Below are 21169 nucleotides of genomic sequence, written 5' to 3'. Positions count from 1 at the left end.
GGTTAAACCACAATAGCTTCAAACTTCTCCCGTTAGAAATTTAGTCAAAGTTGGAGGCTGAGACCTCGTAAACTTAGAAAATCACCTAAAGGGGTGTTATCTCACCTAGTCTGCTACAGTAGTTCCTTCTCTTTATCTCCATAGGGGTTAAATACATTAGGTCTGCTTTGTTAGGTGAGAGGTATTTGTTATTGCTGTTGTTGTCTTCTCTTGCACCTTTGCTGCAAACACTTTTTTGATCTGTTGGTGTCTTTGTTTGGAAAATGGCATGTTTTCATGTTAGGAGTGCCTACAGTGTTAGGCATATCTATATTTACTGGTGTGATGGTATTTTTTTGTCTTGGCATCACTCTAAAGGAAAAAAATATAATTACTTGGAAGGATTTGAAGCTTTACTCAGAAGAGGGGGATGAGTCTTTCGGCTGTATGCTATTATGAAAATAAAGTCCATTAAGAACAAAGGTGAGCAGAGCACTTTTAGAAAGTCTTGAAGTGTCCTTGCTTCTGAATGGGAAGCTTCTGGGCTGCAATCACTTCTGGCACCCTGGAGACCCTCTGTTCTCCCTTCCCAGGGAGAACGACATAAAACGAACTGTCAAATGAGTTCTGGCAGTTCACTGGTGAGCATTGACTTTATGAGGAAATTTAGTACGTCTATTCTGATATCCTGGAAGAGCATCGAGACACATTACTAAAATGAATTGGACAAGTGGTTGATGAAAATCCAACAGCTGGTAAGAGGTGCTCCACAGAACAAGAAATCCTAATAGACAGCCATAGGAAAAAATATTTTTGCCAACTGGCTGACTATTTTAACTCAGCAACTGGCTTATGCTCTACCCTATTCCTTAACATCTAAAATAAATATTGAATTGTCTCCTGTTTACAAACCTTCTTAAACCATTTGCCTAAGAGGCGTTGCAGTAATGAAGTCGTCAAAGTTGTGTTTAAGCATTTCCTCTTACTGCAAGAATAAATCCATCAAGTTTTCGGCCTCCCACAAAGACAACAAATGCAAGTGCCATAAAAGCCCCAAGAAACTTCAAAAGCAATTTAAAATAATAAAAATACGCTTTTGGACACCTCTCGCTACCTCTGTGTGGAACGAGGCTGGGCAGGGACTTGGGGGCTGGAGAGGCAGGCAGGTGTTCACCTTGTGTATTCCCTTCCCCTTGCCCCTGCCGTCCCCAAATCAGCTCTCACAGTATTGGCAGGAGTCTGCTGAGCCTTCGCTAGCCAGGAGTTTGCCCAGCTGTTTGTCCCAGGATTTCACGTAGAAGGAGGAAACCTTTCTGGCTGAAGTTTCTGTAAAGTCACTGCTTCAGCGATCAAAGCAGCAGTGTCCCTGGGGGGACAAAAGAGTAGTTGGAGAGCTTGGGGGGGTGGGGGGGAGCGATGTGACTTTTCACAGGGTCTGGCCTCTTCATGATAAATGATCACCCTAGAGTAGAGCTAATCTCCTAGGAAAAGTGGTGGGATTACAAAGGCGGTAAGGTCTCCGCTTCTTCTCAAAGCACGCGTAAAGTTCAACTCTGTTACAATTCTGTGGTTTGAAAATGTGTCGCTCCTAACAGCTACTTGTGTTGCCATTGCAGGATGATTTGGAAATTTGCCTTGTCCGTTTTTCTGATGGCAGCGCTGGTTCGAGTAACAGACACCAGGAAAAACCGTCCTGCAGGCGCCATTCCCTCCCCTTACAAAGACAGCAGCAGCAACCACTCGGAGCGGAGGCAGCAGCTGAATAAGGAGGTGCTGGCCTCCAGCCAGGAGGCCCTGGTGGTCACCGAAAGGAAGTACCTCAAGAGCGACTGGTGCAAGACGCAGCCCCTGCGGCAGACTGTCAGCGAGGAGGGCTGCATAAGCCGCACCATCATCAACCGCTTCTGCTATGGGCAGTGCAACTCCTTCTACATACCACGGCACGTGAAAAAGGAGGAGGAGTCCTTCCAGTCCTGTGCTTTCTGCAAGCCACACAAGGTCACCTCTTCGACCGTGCAGCTGGAGTGCCCTGAGCTGGACCCACCTTTCCGACTCAAGAAAATTCAGAAGGTCAAGCAGTGCCGGTGCATGTCTGTGAATCTTAACAACTCGGGCAAACTGTGAGAGCAGGCGTGTAGCTACTGCTTGGTGTTGCCCCCATCAGATTTACTGCTGCCTCTCCTCTTCCACTGAGCAGACTGTCCATTTTGTTGGTTTGTTTCTTCTTTTCTTTTTTTGTGTTTTGTTTTCTTTCAGGAGGCATCTCTCCAGCAAGGAAAGGCTCCTTGTCGCTTGCCTACTGGAATAATGCTTTTTAATGGGCTGTGTTAGGCACTTCACCATAAAGTTTCATTGTATTTCCAATATCGTCTGGCGGTTGAATCTTTTGGAGTGGAGCAGGCTCCCAGAAGTTGGGATTGATCATCTAAGTGACCAGTTGGCTGAATCCAGCATTAAATGTTTCCACTGTGTGGAGTAAAGCCCTCTGCCCTACACTCCAGTCCCCTCCACAAGACGAGAATGCCGTCCCCGTGCTTTGGGCTGGAGCTCGCCACTCCCACTTGGAAGTGCTGGGGTGCTGCCCAGGACTGGGGGACACAGATGAGGGAGAGTAACGAGGAGTCACGTGTGAAAAGCAAGTGAGGCTCTCCGACGAGGCTCATCTCCTTAAGACAACTTTAATTGTGCAATGACAAACGGTTCCAGGCTTCTTGTCTGAATGGCAGATGAGAAGTGAGGGGGAGAGGGTGAGGCGCTGGGTCAGCCACCGTGACCACAGAGCAGACTGAGGGTGGGTTCTGATGCTGTTGTGGTTAGAGTATATCGAACACGTGGTCTCTGCAGCAGTGTTTATTTTGTAACCTAGCTATAGTAAACAGCTGTTTAAAGTATTATAGACCTAGCCATGTATATTTTTCTTGTGGCAGAATATGCCAGAGATTAAAATTGTTAAGAGACTCGGTTGCTAGGTCAGCTGCCTGGCTTAAAATGGACATGGTTTAACTAGGCTTTCGGTAGGTTTTTGTGTGTTAGATATGTGTGTATTTCTTACTCCAAAAAGGACAACATCCATTTATGACCTTATATTTATGCCTGCTCAGACCAGGGAAGGTGGGAGGGTAGTGGGAGAGGAGCCGAGAACAGCTAAGGGAATGATGTTTCCCTTAAGGTACAAAAGCACTGTCGCACAAAGGACAAAATTTGGTTGTTGCTGGACTGAATACAAAAGCTGCATCAGTGTCATCAGGTTTTGGGAGTGGTGTCTCTCCCATGATTGGAAACCATGCTAATGTGTTAGTGTTAAAGGACAAACCCATCAGCCAGTGCTGCTGGAATGGGTCACAGCTGTAGGAGCAGGGAGAGAGTAAGTTGTAATTGCTACAGTACTGGTGGTCCACTCAGTTTTTGAGTCCTACATAATCAGTGTCGGTGAACACTTGCAGTTCATTTTAAATCATACTATCTTGTTATTCAGTTGATGGAGTTTAGCATGTCCTGTATATCCCGTTTGTTACCGTTCTGATCTGTATTAGTCCCAGCTGCATTAAAATCCTGTCTCTCAAAACAAACCAGCCCCTTCCCCCAAACCAAAGCCCGTGCGTGCACAATTGCCTGAAGCTTACAAATTAAAAATGACACGCCGACTCCCTGATGCATGTCTCACAGTTCAGCATCTGCATCTAGTGAAACCAGCTTGCTGGGGGAGCCCTTTCCCGCCAGCCTCTTCACATGCAGCCGCTTCAAGGGGTTAATGTGTTTAGCACTCCCGCCAGCCAGGGGTTCAGTGCCACAGGTCTCTATTATGTGAGACAGGCTGCTCTAAGAGGCTTTCAGGACTGAGCTCCACGAGAGCTCACCAAGCGGTTTACGGGGATTGGCACGGGCAGGATGAGGTTGGTCAGGTCTGTTAGCCCTATTACGTGAACGGCCGTGGCTTTTCTGCTGTGATCTTTCAGCGTGTCAGAAGCGCACAGGGAGACTCCTCATGCAGGAATTGCTTTAGAGGCTGTCGCTGCTGCGCTGCCAGTGGCGTGCCACCCACCGAATGGGCACCGTTCAGTCTAGGCTTGAGAGTGCTGGTGTGGCTGGGGTGGGGGGGAGCAATCGCTACAGTCTACTAAGACTCCAGGGATCTCAGTCTCCACTTGAAAGAAATGAACTGAAAGTCAGGCATTTTGGACTAGAGAGAAAAGCACCCTAGTAACTTCAGTTAAGAAAAATGTGCAAGAACCTTTATCTTTAAGCTATGCCCTGCCTGGGTTTTTCACCAGTTTGCAATATGAATATGCTGCAGCTTAAAGCTCCTTCTAGGAGCTGTGTTTATGTAAAAACTGAGTTGAGCTTGTAATGGTTAAAACTGTATTTAATTCTTGTTTTATAAATGAAAACAAAAAATGAAGAAATGCTTTAAGTATAATGTAATTATTTTATAGGTCTACTATTAAATTATAGATTAAATAATAAAGCTACTCTAGGGTTATACGGCATCCAGGTGTACGGGCTTTGCTTCAGCACCTTGTGTCCAACTGCTCTCTAATCAGTATATTCTCTGGCTTCCTTTTGACCCTACCAGATACAGGTAAATGATGGCTCACCCTGACAGCTTGGGAAAACCGAGCTACTTCCCTTGTCCCCCACCCCCCTGAAAAGTACCTGCAAGGCAAGAGGGAAAAATAAATTGCACTAATCCTAGATTCTGGAGCTGATTCTGTATGCACAAATTCTGGGTTTTTTGGTTAACTGACAAGAAGACAACCAAAGCTCCACCACTGGCTGAACTGCTGGCATCATTTGCGGTAAGAGAAGTAACTATTACCCTGACCTAAGTGGTTTTGCTTAAAATATAGCTAGATCCTTATGTAACAGGCACCAAACTACACATAGAGAAAAAAAAAAAGTATATCTTAAGATATAGGTGAGCTTCAATGGTTGCTATCAGCTCTTGAATGAGTACACTGTATGTCTCTCCAAAGGTAGGGTGTTGTTTTGATTTTCTTTTTTTTTTCTTTCCAACCCAGAGAAGATAGTTGCAAAATAATCTTGAAGGAAAACTTCAGTGAGGAAAGGGAGTTTCATAGTGGAGGAATGAGCCTCCACGTGACCAGCAGAGCTGCTTGTCATGGGTCTTGAAAGAAGCAGGAGCACCTAGACCACAGCTAGCAAGGGAGGGCTATGTTCTTTATGGCACTGTAACTGACACCTGCAGGAACCCTTTGCTCTCTTTCCTTCTTGCCCAAATCCTCTCACAGTTCAGCAATGTAATGGGTTTGGGGACTTTTTTTTGTTGTTAAGTAGCTGTTGGTTTTGAGAATTACTGTTTTGCTGTGCTTTAGCTACCTAAGTGTGGTCAGGGCCCTCTGCTCAGAACTCGCAAGTGCCTCTGTCAGTCGGCTCAAAAGGAGCTCAGGCAGCCATCTCCGCCAACGCCCCTCTCTCATTTCCACCTGTCTCTTAGCCACTCTCCTGCTCTGCAAGGAGCTTCATTGCCCAGCACCCACCTGAACCTCTGCTGTTTGTGGTACAGCCCAGACTCCAGCTCCCAGCCTCTTGCTGCCCGACTGCTGAACCACCGTACCAGAGGCATACACTGTAATTCAAAAAACTCCCCCTTGTGGAAGCAATCCAAGAGCAAGACAAGTCTCTCAGGGTAGATGAAAAGAGCTTTAGGTCAGATAGATCCAGTATTTCTTGAAGTAGAGTGGTGTTGTGGGACAGGGGAAGGAGGGGGACAGTAAGTGTTAAGCTCTACCACCATGGAACTGCTGCGTTGGCCGGGCCCCAATTTGGGGTGAGTGACAAATGAAGTTTCTAAGAGCTTAAATTTGAGTGGCAGCTGGGAATAAATGAGAAAACAGTGCTGACTCAACAGGAACCCTTTACTTTCAGAAAGACACCATCTTTTCGAGACAATGGACTTACCATTGGATGCCTTTACAAGCAGGTTGGATGAATGTCAGGTACAGCACAGGTACAGATGGGTCTGTCACAGGCAAGAGAATGGCTTAGAAAACCTGTTCTGTAACGTGAATCCCATTTGATTGATGGGTGGCAGACCTGAATGGTGTGGGGCATGGTTTTCTGTCTCCTCCCTTTGCTGACCTGTTCACACTATCTTCAGAAAAACTCAGCTCCATCAGTTTTCACTTACTCTGTCCACAGCAGTTTAAAATTGGTGTGACTTAAGTAACTGATATAATGGACTTGGCACAAACTTGGCTTTGCTTATTAAACTAGAGTATGCAACAAAATAATTGCAATGCAAAAACTTGCTGTACCTTCTCTCGATGAAATTAATAACTGATTCCAACTTTTTAAGCCGATCACCCTAAAATTGGTCAAGAAAAACCAGCAGTCTATGGAAGATGTCACTAATTGTATTCCCACAGCCACTGTTGGTTAATGCTTAACTAAGTTTTGGAAGTGCTCTGCAATGATGAAAGGTGCTACAAAAAAAGCTAACCATTACTCTGTCATGACACGTGACGAAGTACCATGCTTCTGAAAGGCTTTAATTTGCAAGCAAAACAACATGAATCTTCTTAGCTCCTCATAAAAAACCAGACTGTTATTCTCAGTAAGTCACATCTGCTCCTCAGGTATGAAAGTCCTTATTTAGCTGCTCCATTTGTTTAAGTAATGGCGAGTGATATGTGGTGTTGGTGATCAGCAGAGGCTCAGAATTTTGTCTGTGAGAACTCTTGTAGGACTACGGCCAACTCAAAGTGTAGTATGCTTGAAGTTGCAGTAAATGAGGGGAGAGGGGACCAACAGGGTGTTCCACCTCTTTAAAACACATCCAAACAAAAGAATGTTAGTCCAGAATTCTGTAAAATGCTGAATGTGCCACTGAAAAAAAAGAGCAATGGTGAAACTTATGCTGGGAATCCACGCTGGGAGTGCTGTGGGTCAACTTTGGTGCTGCACATAGTGGGCTACTTTACTTTGTATGGAAGTTTGAAAACAGGCTGGAGAGATATGTTCAACCAAATAGGCTGGGCTTGAGTAAAATGAAAGAGGAAAATCTTTGTAGCAGCTTGTACCTTAGGATCATAACATGGTACCACCAGCTGCAGTCTGCCTTTGACACTGTTCTTCAGAGAGAGAGGTTTGCAAATAACTTTTAGTATCCATACTACAGATCCAGTGAAAAGGGTAGTATGTATGTATGTGACAGTCCTACCAGGTTGCTGGACAATGCTTTAATGATATAAAACATATATATGTGTATATGTATATAAAGACATTATAATATGCAGATAATACTTTTAAAATGCATTTTTTTGCCTTAATAGCAATTTCTGGAGACTGTTACATAGGCAGTATTAGTAGGAGCAGATTACAAACCTGAGCCGAATGCACTACCGGAAGGCACGCACAAGCCAGAGAAGTGAGTGATACATAGTCTGATTGGGTAAGGGACTCTGAAGCTCCTCGCTACCACCACCTGGGGAAAAGGTAATATATCCACATAACTGGGAATTACTGTCACTATGCTTCCAAAAGGCAAGGAAAGAGAAGCCTTGTTTCCGCCGATCCCTTCACAAAGGTTTTTCCTTGATCACAGGAGCCTGAATGAGATGTGGCGCTGAGGGAGCAAAGTGTTGCTAGCAAGCTACAGCATAGCCTGACAGTGAAGAGAGAAGACAGTTATTTCATTATTCCTTTTATTTTCATATAAATTAACATTCTAAAAAAATTGAAATAGAAACACTAAATACAGTATTGCACATAGTGATCTTTGTTAGATGATCTATCATTTCATTTAGTATAGTAATATACATACTGTAGGTACTGAAGGAACAGGAAGGCTACAAATGAAAACATGCTACTGTATCCTTGCACTTAGGAGCAAAGTTAAGAGGAAAAGACTATTGTTTACATAAATACAAACATGGATTTGAATCAGTGCCATTAAAATAGCTTTATTTTTTAAAGTTTTTTCCATAAGTTAGTTGTAACAGCAAATAATCTCTTCTTTTCACTTCCCCAAATAGTAACGTTACTCCCATCAACACAAAATTTTAGAACTCTGTTCTTGGTAATTTATATCCCTGCCAGAAATTATTACAAGTACAGATTTTCACATAGGTTTGTCAGCAACAGGAGACTTGATTTTCACATAGTGAAAAAAACATCTTTTCTAGTGCTTGGTATATGTGAAGAACAACAGATTCCTGAGGTCATATTTCGCACTTCCTTTTATGACACCCTTTAGGGTATACAAGCCTCTGGACAGGTAGGAATGTCTCTTGATGTGCTAGATTAGACAGGGAATAACCCAACCCAGCAGGTTAGAGCTCCTTTGCCTTACCCCAGTGTCTTTCAGGCTCCGAGGTTGTGAGCATGTGCATCCAATTCAGTTGCACACACAGTCTGCTTTCAGGAAAAGTGCGCTTTGAAAGAAAAATGTTATCAATCAGGCTGATTGGTTTGGGGCTCTTAAATTAGGACTGGAGGAAGGGGTTGTTATTGGTTGAGCAGTTCAAAACTGATACAGTAAATTCTGGATTGCAAATAGGAATTAAGCGTGTGGTCTAAAATGGAAGCCCTAAGTCAGATTTCAATCATTAACCTCCTAGTCAGGGACACTGAAAGCCTGGAGGAAAAGTCTGCAATTCTGTTAAGTGTGAAATGGATGTCAATTAGTTGGTAGTCTATGTTCTGTCACTAGAATTGGCTACTGTCTTCCATAAATGTCAATCCCCATGTGTGTCTTTTAATGGCTCTCTAAAGAAGTTTTAAATTAACTGTAAAGCTAATTCCAAAAGGGAAGTCATGTACATATGACCAAAAGCCTGCCTGACTCAAGTGATCAGCAGTTAAAACTATACTATAGCTTCTAAAGTTCATGTAAAAGTATTAGCTGCTTTATATATTAACTATAATAGCCAAATCTCTCTCATACTCTCTATCATACTTCTGTGCTTTTCTGTATTTTCCTGCTTTTCACTTACTCTTTTTTTTTTTCTTTTTCTTTTTTTTAATGCTGGATTTCTGACCCCCATACCACCTGGCATTCACTATCTGGCAAAAGATGAAGTAAAAGTATGCTGCCTTATCGATTTTAAAGATAGTTACAGTAAACATCTTGTTCCACAAATATTTAGTCATGGAGGGCAACCAAACAAGTTGGGAAAGCATTGATTATACTGTATAAACAGCACTTAACGATTCAAAATACAAACTACAAATGCCAACATGAAACGGATACAAACAATTCACTAGGAGTAACATTTCTTTCCCTAATTTAAGTGCAGTGCCATGAAGTATTTGTGTTAGACAGATGTTGCCAGTAGGAATGGAAATGTTTTACTGTATCGAGTAGCATTCTTATGAAGTTCAACTTAATGCAATTTTCAGCATGTTCAGAACTAATGCAGATGCCGCTTTTTATGCATGCTGACTTGGCCTACTTGTAATATACCATACACTTTACAACATATCATTTTTGAGTGGCAAAGGAGATACAGAGTACAGGGAAGGTGTTTCAAGTCCATACCTAGTCTATTGCTGGGCACTCCATTAAAGTGATTACATTCGTCAATGAAAGTACAATAACACATCAATTGGTGGAAAACTCTAGAGAACAAAAAGCAAATTCAAAAAGGTCAAGAAAGCAAATGATCAGGATGATGTAGTTTCCTTCCCCCTCACTCCCCACCCACAGGCATGTTGAGTTTTGGTAACCAGGTAACAATGGCTTTTGCTTTTCTTCTCTCAGATTTTCATACTTATCTTTGCTTTCTGAAAAATAAAATAAACAAAAAAAGGCAGAAAACTGAGTATACATAAAACCACCTCACACAAATATGAAAAACACAGAAATACATAGACTAATGTTCAATTATACTTACTGTAGAATTGACTTCACAAATAAATTTCCTTTGAAGCTAGAACTGAAGCAGACTGCAGCTACATACTGCTTGTGAAATTTTTGTTTACTTTCCTTTTCACTCTATCAAATTTTCAGTAATACTGAAAGTCCCAGTTTCAGTGCAAATAATAATGATAGTGATACAGGAATAATTAAGCCTATATTTATTTCTTAAAAAAACCTCTCTCGGTGTCTTTACATATGGCAAGATATAGGTGAGATGGAGAAATCCAAATCAATGTTAGTTTTTTGGGGGTTTTTTTTGAAATAACATCTTGATCTGGTTTCAAATAAAATTGATAAAATATAATCTAGTTTATCATTCCTAACCAAGCTGTTTCTTGCAGTACTAACCACAGCCAACTCTCCCTAAATATTCAGAAAAAGAAACAATAAACGCAATATTATTTCTTCCTGTGTCAGATTATGTTAGTTAGAATATAGTAAATTACCACCTGCTCCATTTCAAGGATGTGTCACAGTAACATATCCATGACTACAAAGCACAAAAGAATTAAATCATGCCTGGGGGGGACAGACAGGAACACAGACCCATGAAAAAAATCTTCTGTTTTAATATTTTACAAATGTAATTGATGGCCAGTTGCTACAGGTATAATTTTAATGTGAGGTGCCAGATTAATTTTTCAGTAGAGGAATATTCATTTTCTGTAAAGTCAGTCATGATCCTAGCAATGCTTAAGCAATCATAGTGGAAAAGTTTCATTGAATGACTAGAATTACTCCTCTACTATCATTAAAGTTATTTATCTGTTTTCAGAAGAATGGTGAGAGCACAGTATTATCTTTTTCTAGGGTTTCTATTCCAAACAAACCCAGATGAGTGGAACAGAACCCACTACAGGGATCCAACTTGAAAAATGTGTACCTATCACAATTCTTCCTTACATTTTGTAACTGTAGAAAAGAGGGCAAATACAGACTGAGTAAGCTTGAAGACTGGAATTGCCTTTCTGCCTTCTAGGTGCATCCCATACCAAGACAGGGATGCAGACAGATTGGCAGGGTCGGGCAATAATACGCTGCTCTTGCCTGTACTACATCTATTTTGTGGAGTATTATTCATAGGCAGCATTCAAGTTTGTTAATCTAACACCTTTTATGAAAGTGTTAAACATTTAAAAAAAACAGAACAAAAAAGTACATGAAGAATAACATACCTGTAAAATGCAAAGAGAAAAAGGTAGAACGAGTGGTGGGAACAGAAGTATTGCTACAATTTTTACTTACAATTCCGGAGTCATGTTTTGGTCTTATATTGTATAGCGACTTCCCCTTTTTCTGCCTGCAGACTTCCTCTGCTTCTTTAACTCTGAAGAGAGACAAAATTTATAAATATTCCTGTAGACCAAAACCATTTCCAAAGACAGTGCAGTATATAACTTACAAATTTAGGCCTGAGGGCACGAATGGATAACTTTATTCCCCATATTTTCATTAGCGCGCTCCACAAAATAGCACTTGCACTCTGTGGCTGTTGTTGCCATACCATCAGGCTCTGGCACTTACAAGGACAGGCATAATCAATGACATAATCAGTTCTAGTTTCAAAAGCAATCAGTACTTACTGTAGTTGAAGATTCAAATGTATCAGGATTTAAAATACACTGGATGACATGAGGTTTACCCTTTCAGAGCACTCATACCAAACGCTACTAAGAAAGCTCCTGCTCTTTTTATGACTGTTTAAAAATCATTCTTCATCCATTCCTGACCTCAGTACTTCAACTACAGTTTAAACAAAGTTTCTCACCAAGCTATCTTCCCTTTCACCCAATTTTGTTTGTATTTAAAATGGCAAAATAGCTTAACCTGAATTTCCAGTCTTCACTCTCTAACTTAAAATAAAAATGGAAAATTGCCATGGAACATGACATTTACAACCAAGGTGGTGCATGTCACTGCGCACATCTCTCCTTCCAAAGCTGAGGGTGAGCAGCAAGGCTTACATGACCACTGGGGATGAATGCACTTGGGCTGCTTGGATGTGAAGAGAGCAGCAGGTTCCAGAAGTGAGGGTCCACTTCTTAGTGCTTCCTGACTTGGCAAACAGTACCTAATTAGGGCCTTGTGAAATGCCACATTTTTGTTGAGATAAACGTCCTTTTTGTCACGCAGATATGGAACAAACTGTGAAAGGCAGAGGGCTATACTCAGACTGGGAGCCTGCCAGAATCAGTCTGGTAGGTTCAATGACACACTGTAAAATGTTTCTTTACCATTTTTACTCATTTTGTAGATCAGCCTTACAAACACACATGGTTATTGAAACACTGATAATACAGATTTACGTTATGAATTCTCTGAGCTTCAAAGACTTACATAAACCCTTTCTATATGATGGCATTAAATGGTGAGAGATGTGTAATTTTTTTTTTTTTATGAGATGAGAATATTATTTATGAATAAGAAAGTAGAAAATAAAAATGTAAATCCTATATTGGCTTGCTCTTGCCAACAATATAGACTTTAGATGGCACTTACTCTGCCTTTTCATCATTATCCAACAGTGAAAAAAAGAAACAACAGTAAAATGATACTGAAGAAGTGATATATCCTTGGCTGGTTCCTTGCGGTTCATCTCCAGACCACTTGCATGTCTGCTATTTCACTGAGGCTACACAGGGCAATATGAGAATCAGACTTTGTGTTACTATTATTTTTAAATATTTTTTTGTGTGTGTGGTAAGGGCCAGATTTTGAAAATAAGACTCCAGCTGGGTCTGCTAAGCACATTAAAAAACCGCCTTTGCATTCATCTCTCCTTTATCCAACTTCACCAGACACACCTCGTTCTTTTCATAAGTTTCAAATTTATACTTTCAAAAATTAATTTAAACGTCAGTTCTTTTCCAGCACTTCCAACAAGCTGCTCTCTTCATTTGACCACCTTATATTTTATTAACGTAGGAAGACCTTTACGTGCACAGGTGGGGGGAAAAAGGCTTTGAAACCTATTATTTTCAAGCTGTAACACTTTCTATCTGACTGCAAATCAGAGAGATTGCTGCAGAATAATATAGGACAAAAATGTCAAACAGCCGAGTAATTCACCTTTAAAACTTATTTAAATAGATTCAGTAAAAGTGGCAGCCAAAATGTGGTGATAGCTTTAAATAGAAGCTTATGGGAATGATACAGAATGCAGTAAAATTCAAAGACATTTTCTTTTTCCTAAAACGCCACCTTTTCTTCTGCTTCGTGTCTACTTACATCCAAAGGAGGAAAGTATCTGTGACATTGATCTTCCCGTGATCTTTTCCAAACAGTCAGACACATTCCAACCCATCAAAAGCCACTCTTACGAAGTCAGATATAAAACAGCAAGTCTATCATATAATTTCCTTTTTTTCCAATACAACTATAGCTGGCTCCCTTCACTGGTAGACATAATTTAAATAAGAAAATGAAATGCTACTTGGGAGTAAATTAGTATCAAATCCCAGGGACTGTACAAGTACTATTGAGGTTATCAAAATGACTGTTCTATAGAAGCAATGTAATATATGCAAGTATTCAGACTACTCATCATGCAAATGACAGCATATGTAACATACAAAAATATTTACCAAACCAGTTCACACAGACACAGATGTTATTCTCAGGAAATGTCAGGGAATCTTTAGTTCCAGTCTTTGTCCCATCTAAATATCCCCCTTCCAGGATAGATTACCCACAGCTTGCCTAACATACCAGGTCATAAGACAGCACAGCTCTCTGTGGGTCTCACGTTAATTCAAAACACAAATCCTCATACGGAATGGAACCCTTGATAACACAGTGATAGGGGTTACTTTCTAAAAAGCAGGTCCCATTAAGCGTCACTGTCAGTGTACCATCTCTAAATGTTCTGCTTCTGTTAGAGAAATAGCTATTTGGAGAAAGGCTGTCTCCGCTTGAAACAGCAAAATGCTACTAGCAACGCTACTCTGAGGGAGGAAGTCAGAACTCCTGTGTCCCTTAGATTGCGCTTGAAAAAATGATCCACAACCTCCAGACTGATAAATGACAACCTTAAGCTTGTGCTACCCATTTTTCTAGGATTATGTAAGAGGTTCTGGTCTCACTAGTATGGTTGCGGTCCTCAAGTTTTTGGGAGCTTTTGTGAAATTCCTTGGAGTTTGAGCCTATTTATTCATACCGACGGGAATGCAGAAGATGAGAAGCATTACTCCCTAATGCACTTAAGACAAAGCTGAGAGCTAGCAGCCGCTCAGTTCCAGTTCCAACCATATCACTGACTCACTGTGTGGGTTTGGGACAGCTCGCTGCCTCTTGGCCCCCATCCTGCTCTCTGTGCAGGAAGATTCAAGTGGTTGGACAGAGTCTCACTGAAGCCAATACAACCTATACGTATGCTTCTTCAGCAAGAAATGTCCTTAGAAGTGTAAAGATAGCACACCAAAGGCTCATTGTTAGGAGGCTTAGTTTATGACCATGTCAAAACTGGAAGCACGGACAACTGTATAAATCTACAGCTGTATCTATAAAAGAAAAGTTGGCAGACTGGTGAAATATAGAGACAAAGGCAATCATTAGCCTTCCACAGTGCTAAATCATAAACCAGCAGAACGGGTATCAATTTCTACAGTGTGCAAGTGTATTTTCTGAAGACTGATCATTCAACTAAATTAGGATTTTATTAAATGTAAAACTAAAATAACCTAATCCTTCTGGAAGAGCAAAAGGATGTGATTTTATGTGAACATCAGTACCATTTAAGCTGCAAGACCTAGAAAAGCAGATAAAAAGGTTACCTTTGAAGTAAGGGCAATAATCTTAATTGAGTTGGAAAATAACTTTTAATGGCCACTGGCAATTTTTTCTCAACTTCTTAGGTTTTCTCTACTGGCCTTGAATGATTCTTCATCTTCCCATCCATGAAACTAACAAGATTTAGGCAAACCCACCTTGCTTCTATCAACTCATGCCTGGTTCAAGTCATATTTCTCACAGTGGAAAATTCCTGCATACCTTTCTCTTGCTCAGGCTTTTCCTGCACTACTTCCCACTGACTTCAGTGAGACCCTGATCAGCGTGGAGGTGCAGGATAATAACCTAAGACCAAAAGGTGCAAAAATTTTATGAACTCTAGTGGTTATATCAGGAAGAATGGGTTAACTAGTCAACTATGGTGAGTTGTTAGAGCTTCAAGAAGAAATTAATGGATCTAATTCAATACTGGGAGGAGGGAAGAGGATATTTGGAGAAAACAACACAAGAGCTATGAATCTGTGAGCCTCCCAACAGTCACAAAAGGGGAAGCAATAGCAGACAATGACATACTTCCAGGCTCCAGGCCAAAGTGACACTGCTGCTCTGCCAATGCAGAGCACAAAGAGCTCAAAGAGCATGAAACAGTTAAAAAGACATTCCAAGGAAAGGAGTGGGGATTCAGTTGTCAGGCCCTGTGTGGAAAGATAGGCTGCCACTGGGAAAAAGAGTCTGAGGAAGGTGGGTGTTCCCCCGTTCCTGAGAATTATGACCTTTAGGCAAAGGCAGGCATGTGTATAGATTGATTTATTATTCTGAAGATCTGTTTTTGCTTAAACTATTTCACTCTACACTACTAATACTTTCTGTTATAGAGGCTGTTTGGTCCCTTTATAGAGCCATTTCTCTCTGGCACAACATTTCTCTCTAGCACAAGACTCAGAAGCAGGACAGATGCTCAAGGCATGATCTGAGAGTGGGTAAGTAAGATGGAGGTGACAAGGGACATGGTGCGCTCTTGAAGAAGCCAGGTGGTACAGTTAGCTTGGTAAGTGTGATGGGAATAATTTGCAAGCTTACAGTGTGCTAAGCTTCTTTGCTAGACCGATGCTCAAACTATCTCCCTTCATACTTTTCAACTGCTTCTCAAACTCACTCACTTTCAGTAAACTGACTGGTTAATTTGCTATCAACCCCTGTCCCATCTCATGTCAATTCTGGCTTAAAAGTGAGTGTATCAGTTTGATAGGAAAGATAACATCAGCTGCATTCCCTTTAGCATTTTTTGCCTCTTCTTTTCCCAAGTAATTTCTTGATTTTGTCTTAATGAGAACATAATCCTACAAAAACTATTCTTCTCAGCCTAGACAACTCGAGAGTGCCTTAAGTCTCACTATAGTAATCTGAAGAGCAGAAGTATTAACAGCAGTGGACCCAACATTAGGCCCAGGGCAGATTCTATAAATACTTAGTAAGAGTGTTCATAACTCAAATCTGGACAAATATATCTCCTTAAATATTAAATTTAGCTAAAGCTTGCATTATTGCTTGCATTATTTCAGAAAGGATATACTTCAAAACAGCCCCAACAATAAGAAAACATGTAGGGAATGTACAACAGTGGGCAATCCATGGATCAGTTAAAAAAATAATAATCTACAAGTGAATGAACAGCCAGTCACGTACAGAGCCCAAGAATTAAGGTCTAGAAATCTGCTACTTAATAAGATTCAGAATCTCTAATAAATGTCACCCGTAACGAAGTTTCTTATTTCCATCATAATAAAAACTCTTCTCCAGCACTTTCACCTCCTTCTACCTCATATTTATCGTGAGACAAACATATACAAACCATGATTAAGTTTAAAGACAGTCTGTAAGATGAATAGGCAAGTTACACTTTGGCACGCACACAGGAAAAAGAAACCAGACATTCTCACAAACCCAAAAGACAGAGTATCTTTATCTACCTTCTAGACCAAAAGCCAGCCTGGCCACAGCCTTATCAAGGCTTAGAGACTTTCTGTCATCATTCAATCCATTGAGGGGGGGAGCCACTTTCCTGCCACTAAACATTAATAATTTTGTCTGAAGTATCTGTGGCAGACAGATTCAGTTCCTACTGGCTCCATCTAGACTTGGTAGCCTTACACTTCACTAGAGAGCACTACGGCATGACAAATGTAAGCACAGTGGGCTGGAAGGTTATATGCCTTAGATAGTAGAGCTGCTCACAAAAACTTCCACCATGAACTCAGACAGACATTACTTCTACAGTTTTACCAGTATAGTTCATGAAACCCAAAAGACATTTTTCTGCAGATATTCTGTATTTTTTTAACAGAAAACAAAGCTGAGGCCAATACTCTTTATACTACTAAGTGCTTATTATCAGATAAATAAAAGGGGTGTTGCCAAAATCTTTTATGTAGGTTTGTCTGGGTTGGAGATAACTTGTTTATGATAATAACAGTAACTTTACAAATAACAATGAATAAAAAAATCCTCAGCAAAAATATCAAGTGCCAGACGTCTTTAAGACTTCAAGAGCAGAAAACTTTAAAACTCTTTCTTTGAAAACTCTTCCAGAGCAATGTGCCTATATTTTATTCTTTGACCCAGTTACTAAAATATTGAAATGATTTTTTGCTAAGGAGTTTCTCTTTAGCGAAAAAACAGAAAGGAAAATTACAATTCCCAACATAAAAGTAGACTAAAAAATGTAGAGCTTTTACTTTCACGCCAGTAGGGTTGAAGTGATGACATAGATATGATTCAGTAACTGACTGCAAAGACTTTATACAGATAAGCAGCACATTGTAATGTACCTAGTCCCATCAAACTGACTGATGAAACCTAACCTCTGCCTACCAACAAAGAGATTATGTATTAGACTATCTTGACATCCCTGCCAGCTCCTTGCATGGTTACTTCAAGGACCACAAGGCAGACAATGGCTGGGTGAAAGACACAGTGATTAATCATACTTTGGCTCAGAGGACCAAGGACAAATAGATTAAAATGTTTTAATCTGGCCACTTAACACAGACACTAACCTGTAGCAGGACCCTGAATAAGATCCCTCCTCTGTCAACAGCATAGACTAGACTTTGGGGAATACATTTCAGATTTTCTTCAGTGTGCACCATGTCAAACGGGCCTAAAATAAGGCTTCAAGGCCAATGGAAATTGAGGCCAACTGAAATGAAAATGAGACCTTCCCATTTGCACAATCTTTCTGTAATCCACAGCACACTTCAAAATATTCTGAAAGAATTTCACTTCAGAAGTATTCAGTTTCACTCAGTTCTATCTGGCAATCATATTCTCGGTGATCTAGGGATTCTGCTCTTATCTGTGCAGAGATACACAGATGTGCATAAATACAAAAAAAGGATACTGTGTTGAAACACGTTTTAAAGGATAACTTTAGCATTAAAGAAAATTTCACCTTGAAAACGTAATGATGTAAAAAATTAAACTGTTAAGGATCGCTATGATTCTAATAAAATGCAAACATGCATATACCCACTTAAATACATTTCCTGACTTCTGCCATCAAATTCTGATTTTTTTTCTCTTGTCAAAGAGGCCAGTATTTCAGGCTATACCTAGCTATCTTCAGGCAAGATAGAAATCACTTTCCTACAGACTTTGAGTATGAAAATCAAGGTTGCTCTAAGAAAAGACGGTCATCACCTTCCATTGTTTTTCTTGGAACTGAAGCCAGGTTGGTCTCAAAAGAAGCTGGCTGCATTCTGGGCTATTTGGTTAGGAAATTCAACAGGAAATGATAAGGGAAGGGAACAAGACTGGAGGTGAGGTAAAACTGGTAATATAATCAGCAAGCAAAAGAAAGGAAACTCGTGAGTGAATGGAAATGTGAAACTATGTGTTTTCTGTAAAACATTTTTAAGCAGCAGATAGGGTAAAAGAAGGAAAAAATACAATGTGTAAAAAAAGAATGAGAAAAGTCTCAGTGAACAGACTACATGGAGAAGGAGACTATCTTAAAGAGGATATGGAGACATTCCCTGGACAGATGAGTTGCTACATTGAGTATACTGGGGCTACTACATTGGATAATTGATAGCTACAAGATGGGCAGTACAAGCAAAGATGAGAATTGAGTGAATAGAAGAGGTCACTGGAGAGAAAAGAAAAAAAAGTAGAAGTCAGCTGGAGAGCCACAGAATTAGAGATCTCCAGTGCAGGAGGTGGGAAAATAAGAGGCCTCCAACTTTGCTGCATCAGGTGAAAATAATAATATCAAAAGGTGTCCATTCATAATTATGTAATGACTCAAAATGACTGCAGACACAGCAAGGCTCTTCCCAAAAGTGCAAAAAAACCCCCTGATGTTAGACTATTCCCTGTACTCATACCATAAAACATGCACACAGCCATGCACTTACACTTAATGGATGTTGTTATTATGCCAACTCCATGCACTGGTTTAATAACAACTCTCAGTAACCAAGGAATCTAACATCTTCAGTAGTTCAGGATCAGTCTGGGTTACTGTAGATTTTACGCCTTTGTGAGCATCTCAAACTTTTGGGGACTAATATTTTAATGACAAATGCTGCTCATTTGTAAAACATTACAATATTTTATTGCACCTCAAATGCTAAAGTAATCACTTTGCCTGGGAATGAAAACATTTCACAAGTACAGACACAAATATGACAAATGTAGCACCTCTTGTCAAAAATTCTGTTTAAAATTTTTACTGGTGTCATTTTTTTCACCAAATATGCAAATATCTATTGAGTATGCTGGGCTGATTTTTATCATAGGCAAATGTAATTAGTTTTTCAATAAGTGGTGAACAGGAAAGGGTTAAAAAAACCTGAAGAGATCACTATATAGTAGGAAACATGGTATCCCATCTCACTATACCCTAAACGGTCACACCCAGTCTGACATTACAGCCATGAAAACAGGCTGCAAACTTCATTATGAGATGATGATTGGTATCTATCTCCTTTTATGCACAACACCCATACTAGGATGCAACACTGTGTGCCAGCATGATAGAACAGCATCACCAAGTAAATAAAGAAGAGACCGCTGAAAAGCCCTTCTGCTGTTTATGTGGGGGCATTCTGGAATCTGGCCTCATGCGAGTCAAAAATTAGGAAAGATCACAGATTTGCAATTAGTTTTTTTACTAGATCCTTCACTTTGTTCGAGTTTACTATTTGTATGCACCAGTTGGCTTACAGTTGCAAATGGAAATATTTGTTCCTGCCTTACAAACACAGTATTACTTAAAAATGCTAACCCAAGGTATTTAAAAGTAATTTCCACCAAAGATCCAGATTGAGAAACTTATCTCCAAATGCTTTTATTTTTCACAAACTTTTCCCTCAAAAGCAATGCTAAAAGTGGAAGTTACTGCTTTCCTCCCCTTACCAAAAAATGACAGTGTTTTCATTGAAAAAAGGACTAATTGCCAAAAGTGCACATGGAATAATAATAATTTTTAAAAAAGTACTGAGAAGTTGAACAACCTCTCCCAGCTGGACAGCAAATTGTCTCTCTGTGAGGCACTGCCTCAAAGGTCTGTTCCTAGCTTCTCAATCTTTGGTGTGTTTGGGCTTCTTTTAAGTAGATTTTCCAAAGCCTGTAACAGTATTTTATGATCAGAAAGCTATTTTATTTAAGTTAAAATTTTGAAATACTCTCAAAAACTGAAGATCCTTTTAATTAGTCAATTGAAAGTCACGTAAGCTGCATTCTGTTTTGAAATGTCATTATGAGTTGTAAAACCAAGCCTACCAGCATGCAACTCAGTTGATTAGAGAGCAATAAAGACATTGAGATTAAAGTTCCCAAGTCAGAAAATGTATCTACCCGTAACTACTTACTAACATAACGCTTGGAGCTTTTAGTTGGCATTACAACAGCATGCCAAGCAAAATGTGACCCCACTAAGCATACTCCACATTTTCATCATTTCCCTCTCATGTTGCCACTCCATATACATTTTTCTTCTCTTTCCTTCCATCTCCACATTCTTTGCAAGTGCATATTCCCATGTCCCCCAGTTTCTCACTCTCAAGTCTGACTCACTGGTTCCTATTATAAGCGTTAACAAAATATCCCTTAAATTACTCTGAGAGGACATTGCTCGTGCTATGGGATTTAATGCCCTCCTCTGCAAGCAGAAGTGGCAGCTTACCAATACACTCCTCTGTGCAACGTACAGATATCCAATGCCAGACTTTAAATTGCTCAACAGCAAGTTTTAAATCATCCTGCCGAGGAGTCTGTAGGGAGACATACCAGTCTTTCTGCAGAGGGAGATCAATGAGCTGTGGAGACACGCTGGCCAGGAATCTCCCTTTCATCTAGATATACACAGTGTGACACACCAGGTGCCAGCTTAACTGCTATTCTTACGGGAACGGGCAACTTTTACATTTGAGAGAAGAGTGCATTTTTTTGAGTTTATAGATTACTTTTAATGTGTCAAAGATTTATCATGGGAGTTAAAGGGTTGAATAAAGTTAGCCAAAAGAAATTCTCGAGCTTAGTGTGATGCAACATATCAGGGACTTACAGAATTTTACCATC

General features: G+C 40.2%; 2 protein-coding genes across 5 annotated transcripts in view; one reads left to right on the top strand and one right to left on the bottom strand.

Annotated features, from left to right (window-relative positions):
• Positions 1 to 4647, top strand: part of GREM2 (gremlin 2, DAN family BMP antagonist) — a 40450-nt gene extending 35803 nt beyond the window's left edge. For 2 of the 4 annotated variants that reach the window (XM_072856455.1, XM_072856456.1), the window contains one exon: positions 1596 to 4647. In XM_072856455.1, coding sequence (XP_072712556.1) covers positions 1597 to 2103 — 507 coding nt within the window. In that variant the 5' untranslated portion in view covers position 1596 and the 3' untranslated portion in view covers positions 2104 to 4647. The remainder of the gene's footprint in view (positions 1 to 1595) is intronic. The other 2 variants (XM_072856454.1, XM_072856453.1) reach the window with 2 other exon arrangements.
• A 3234-nt stretch (positions 4648 to 7881) lies between these two features.
• Positions 7882 to 21169, bottom strand: part of FMN2 (formin 2) — a 164348-nt gene continuing 151060 nt past the window's right edge. Inside the window, 2 exon segments of the mRNA XM_072856452.1 lie at positions 7882 to 9723; positions 11105 to 11186. Coding sequence (XP_072712553.1) covers positions 9697 to 9723; positions 11105 to 11186 — 109 coding nt within the window. The 3' untranslated portion in view covers positions 7882 to 9696.

Source organism: Ciconia boyciana, chromosome 3, assembly GCF_034638445.1.
Source record: "Ciconia boyciana chromosome 3, ASM3463844v1, whole genome shotgun sequence".
Classification (NCBI taxonomy): Eukaryota; Metazoa; Chordata; class Aves; order Ciconiiformes; family Ciconiidae; genus Ciconia; species Ciconia boyciana.
The sequence above is the reverse complement of the archived record's forward strand: the minus strand, read 5'-3'. Positions and strand labels throughout refer to the sequence as shown.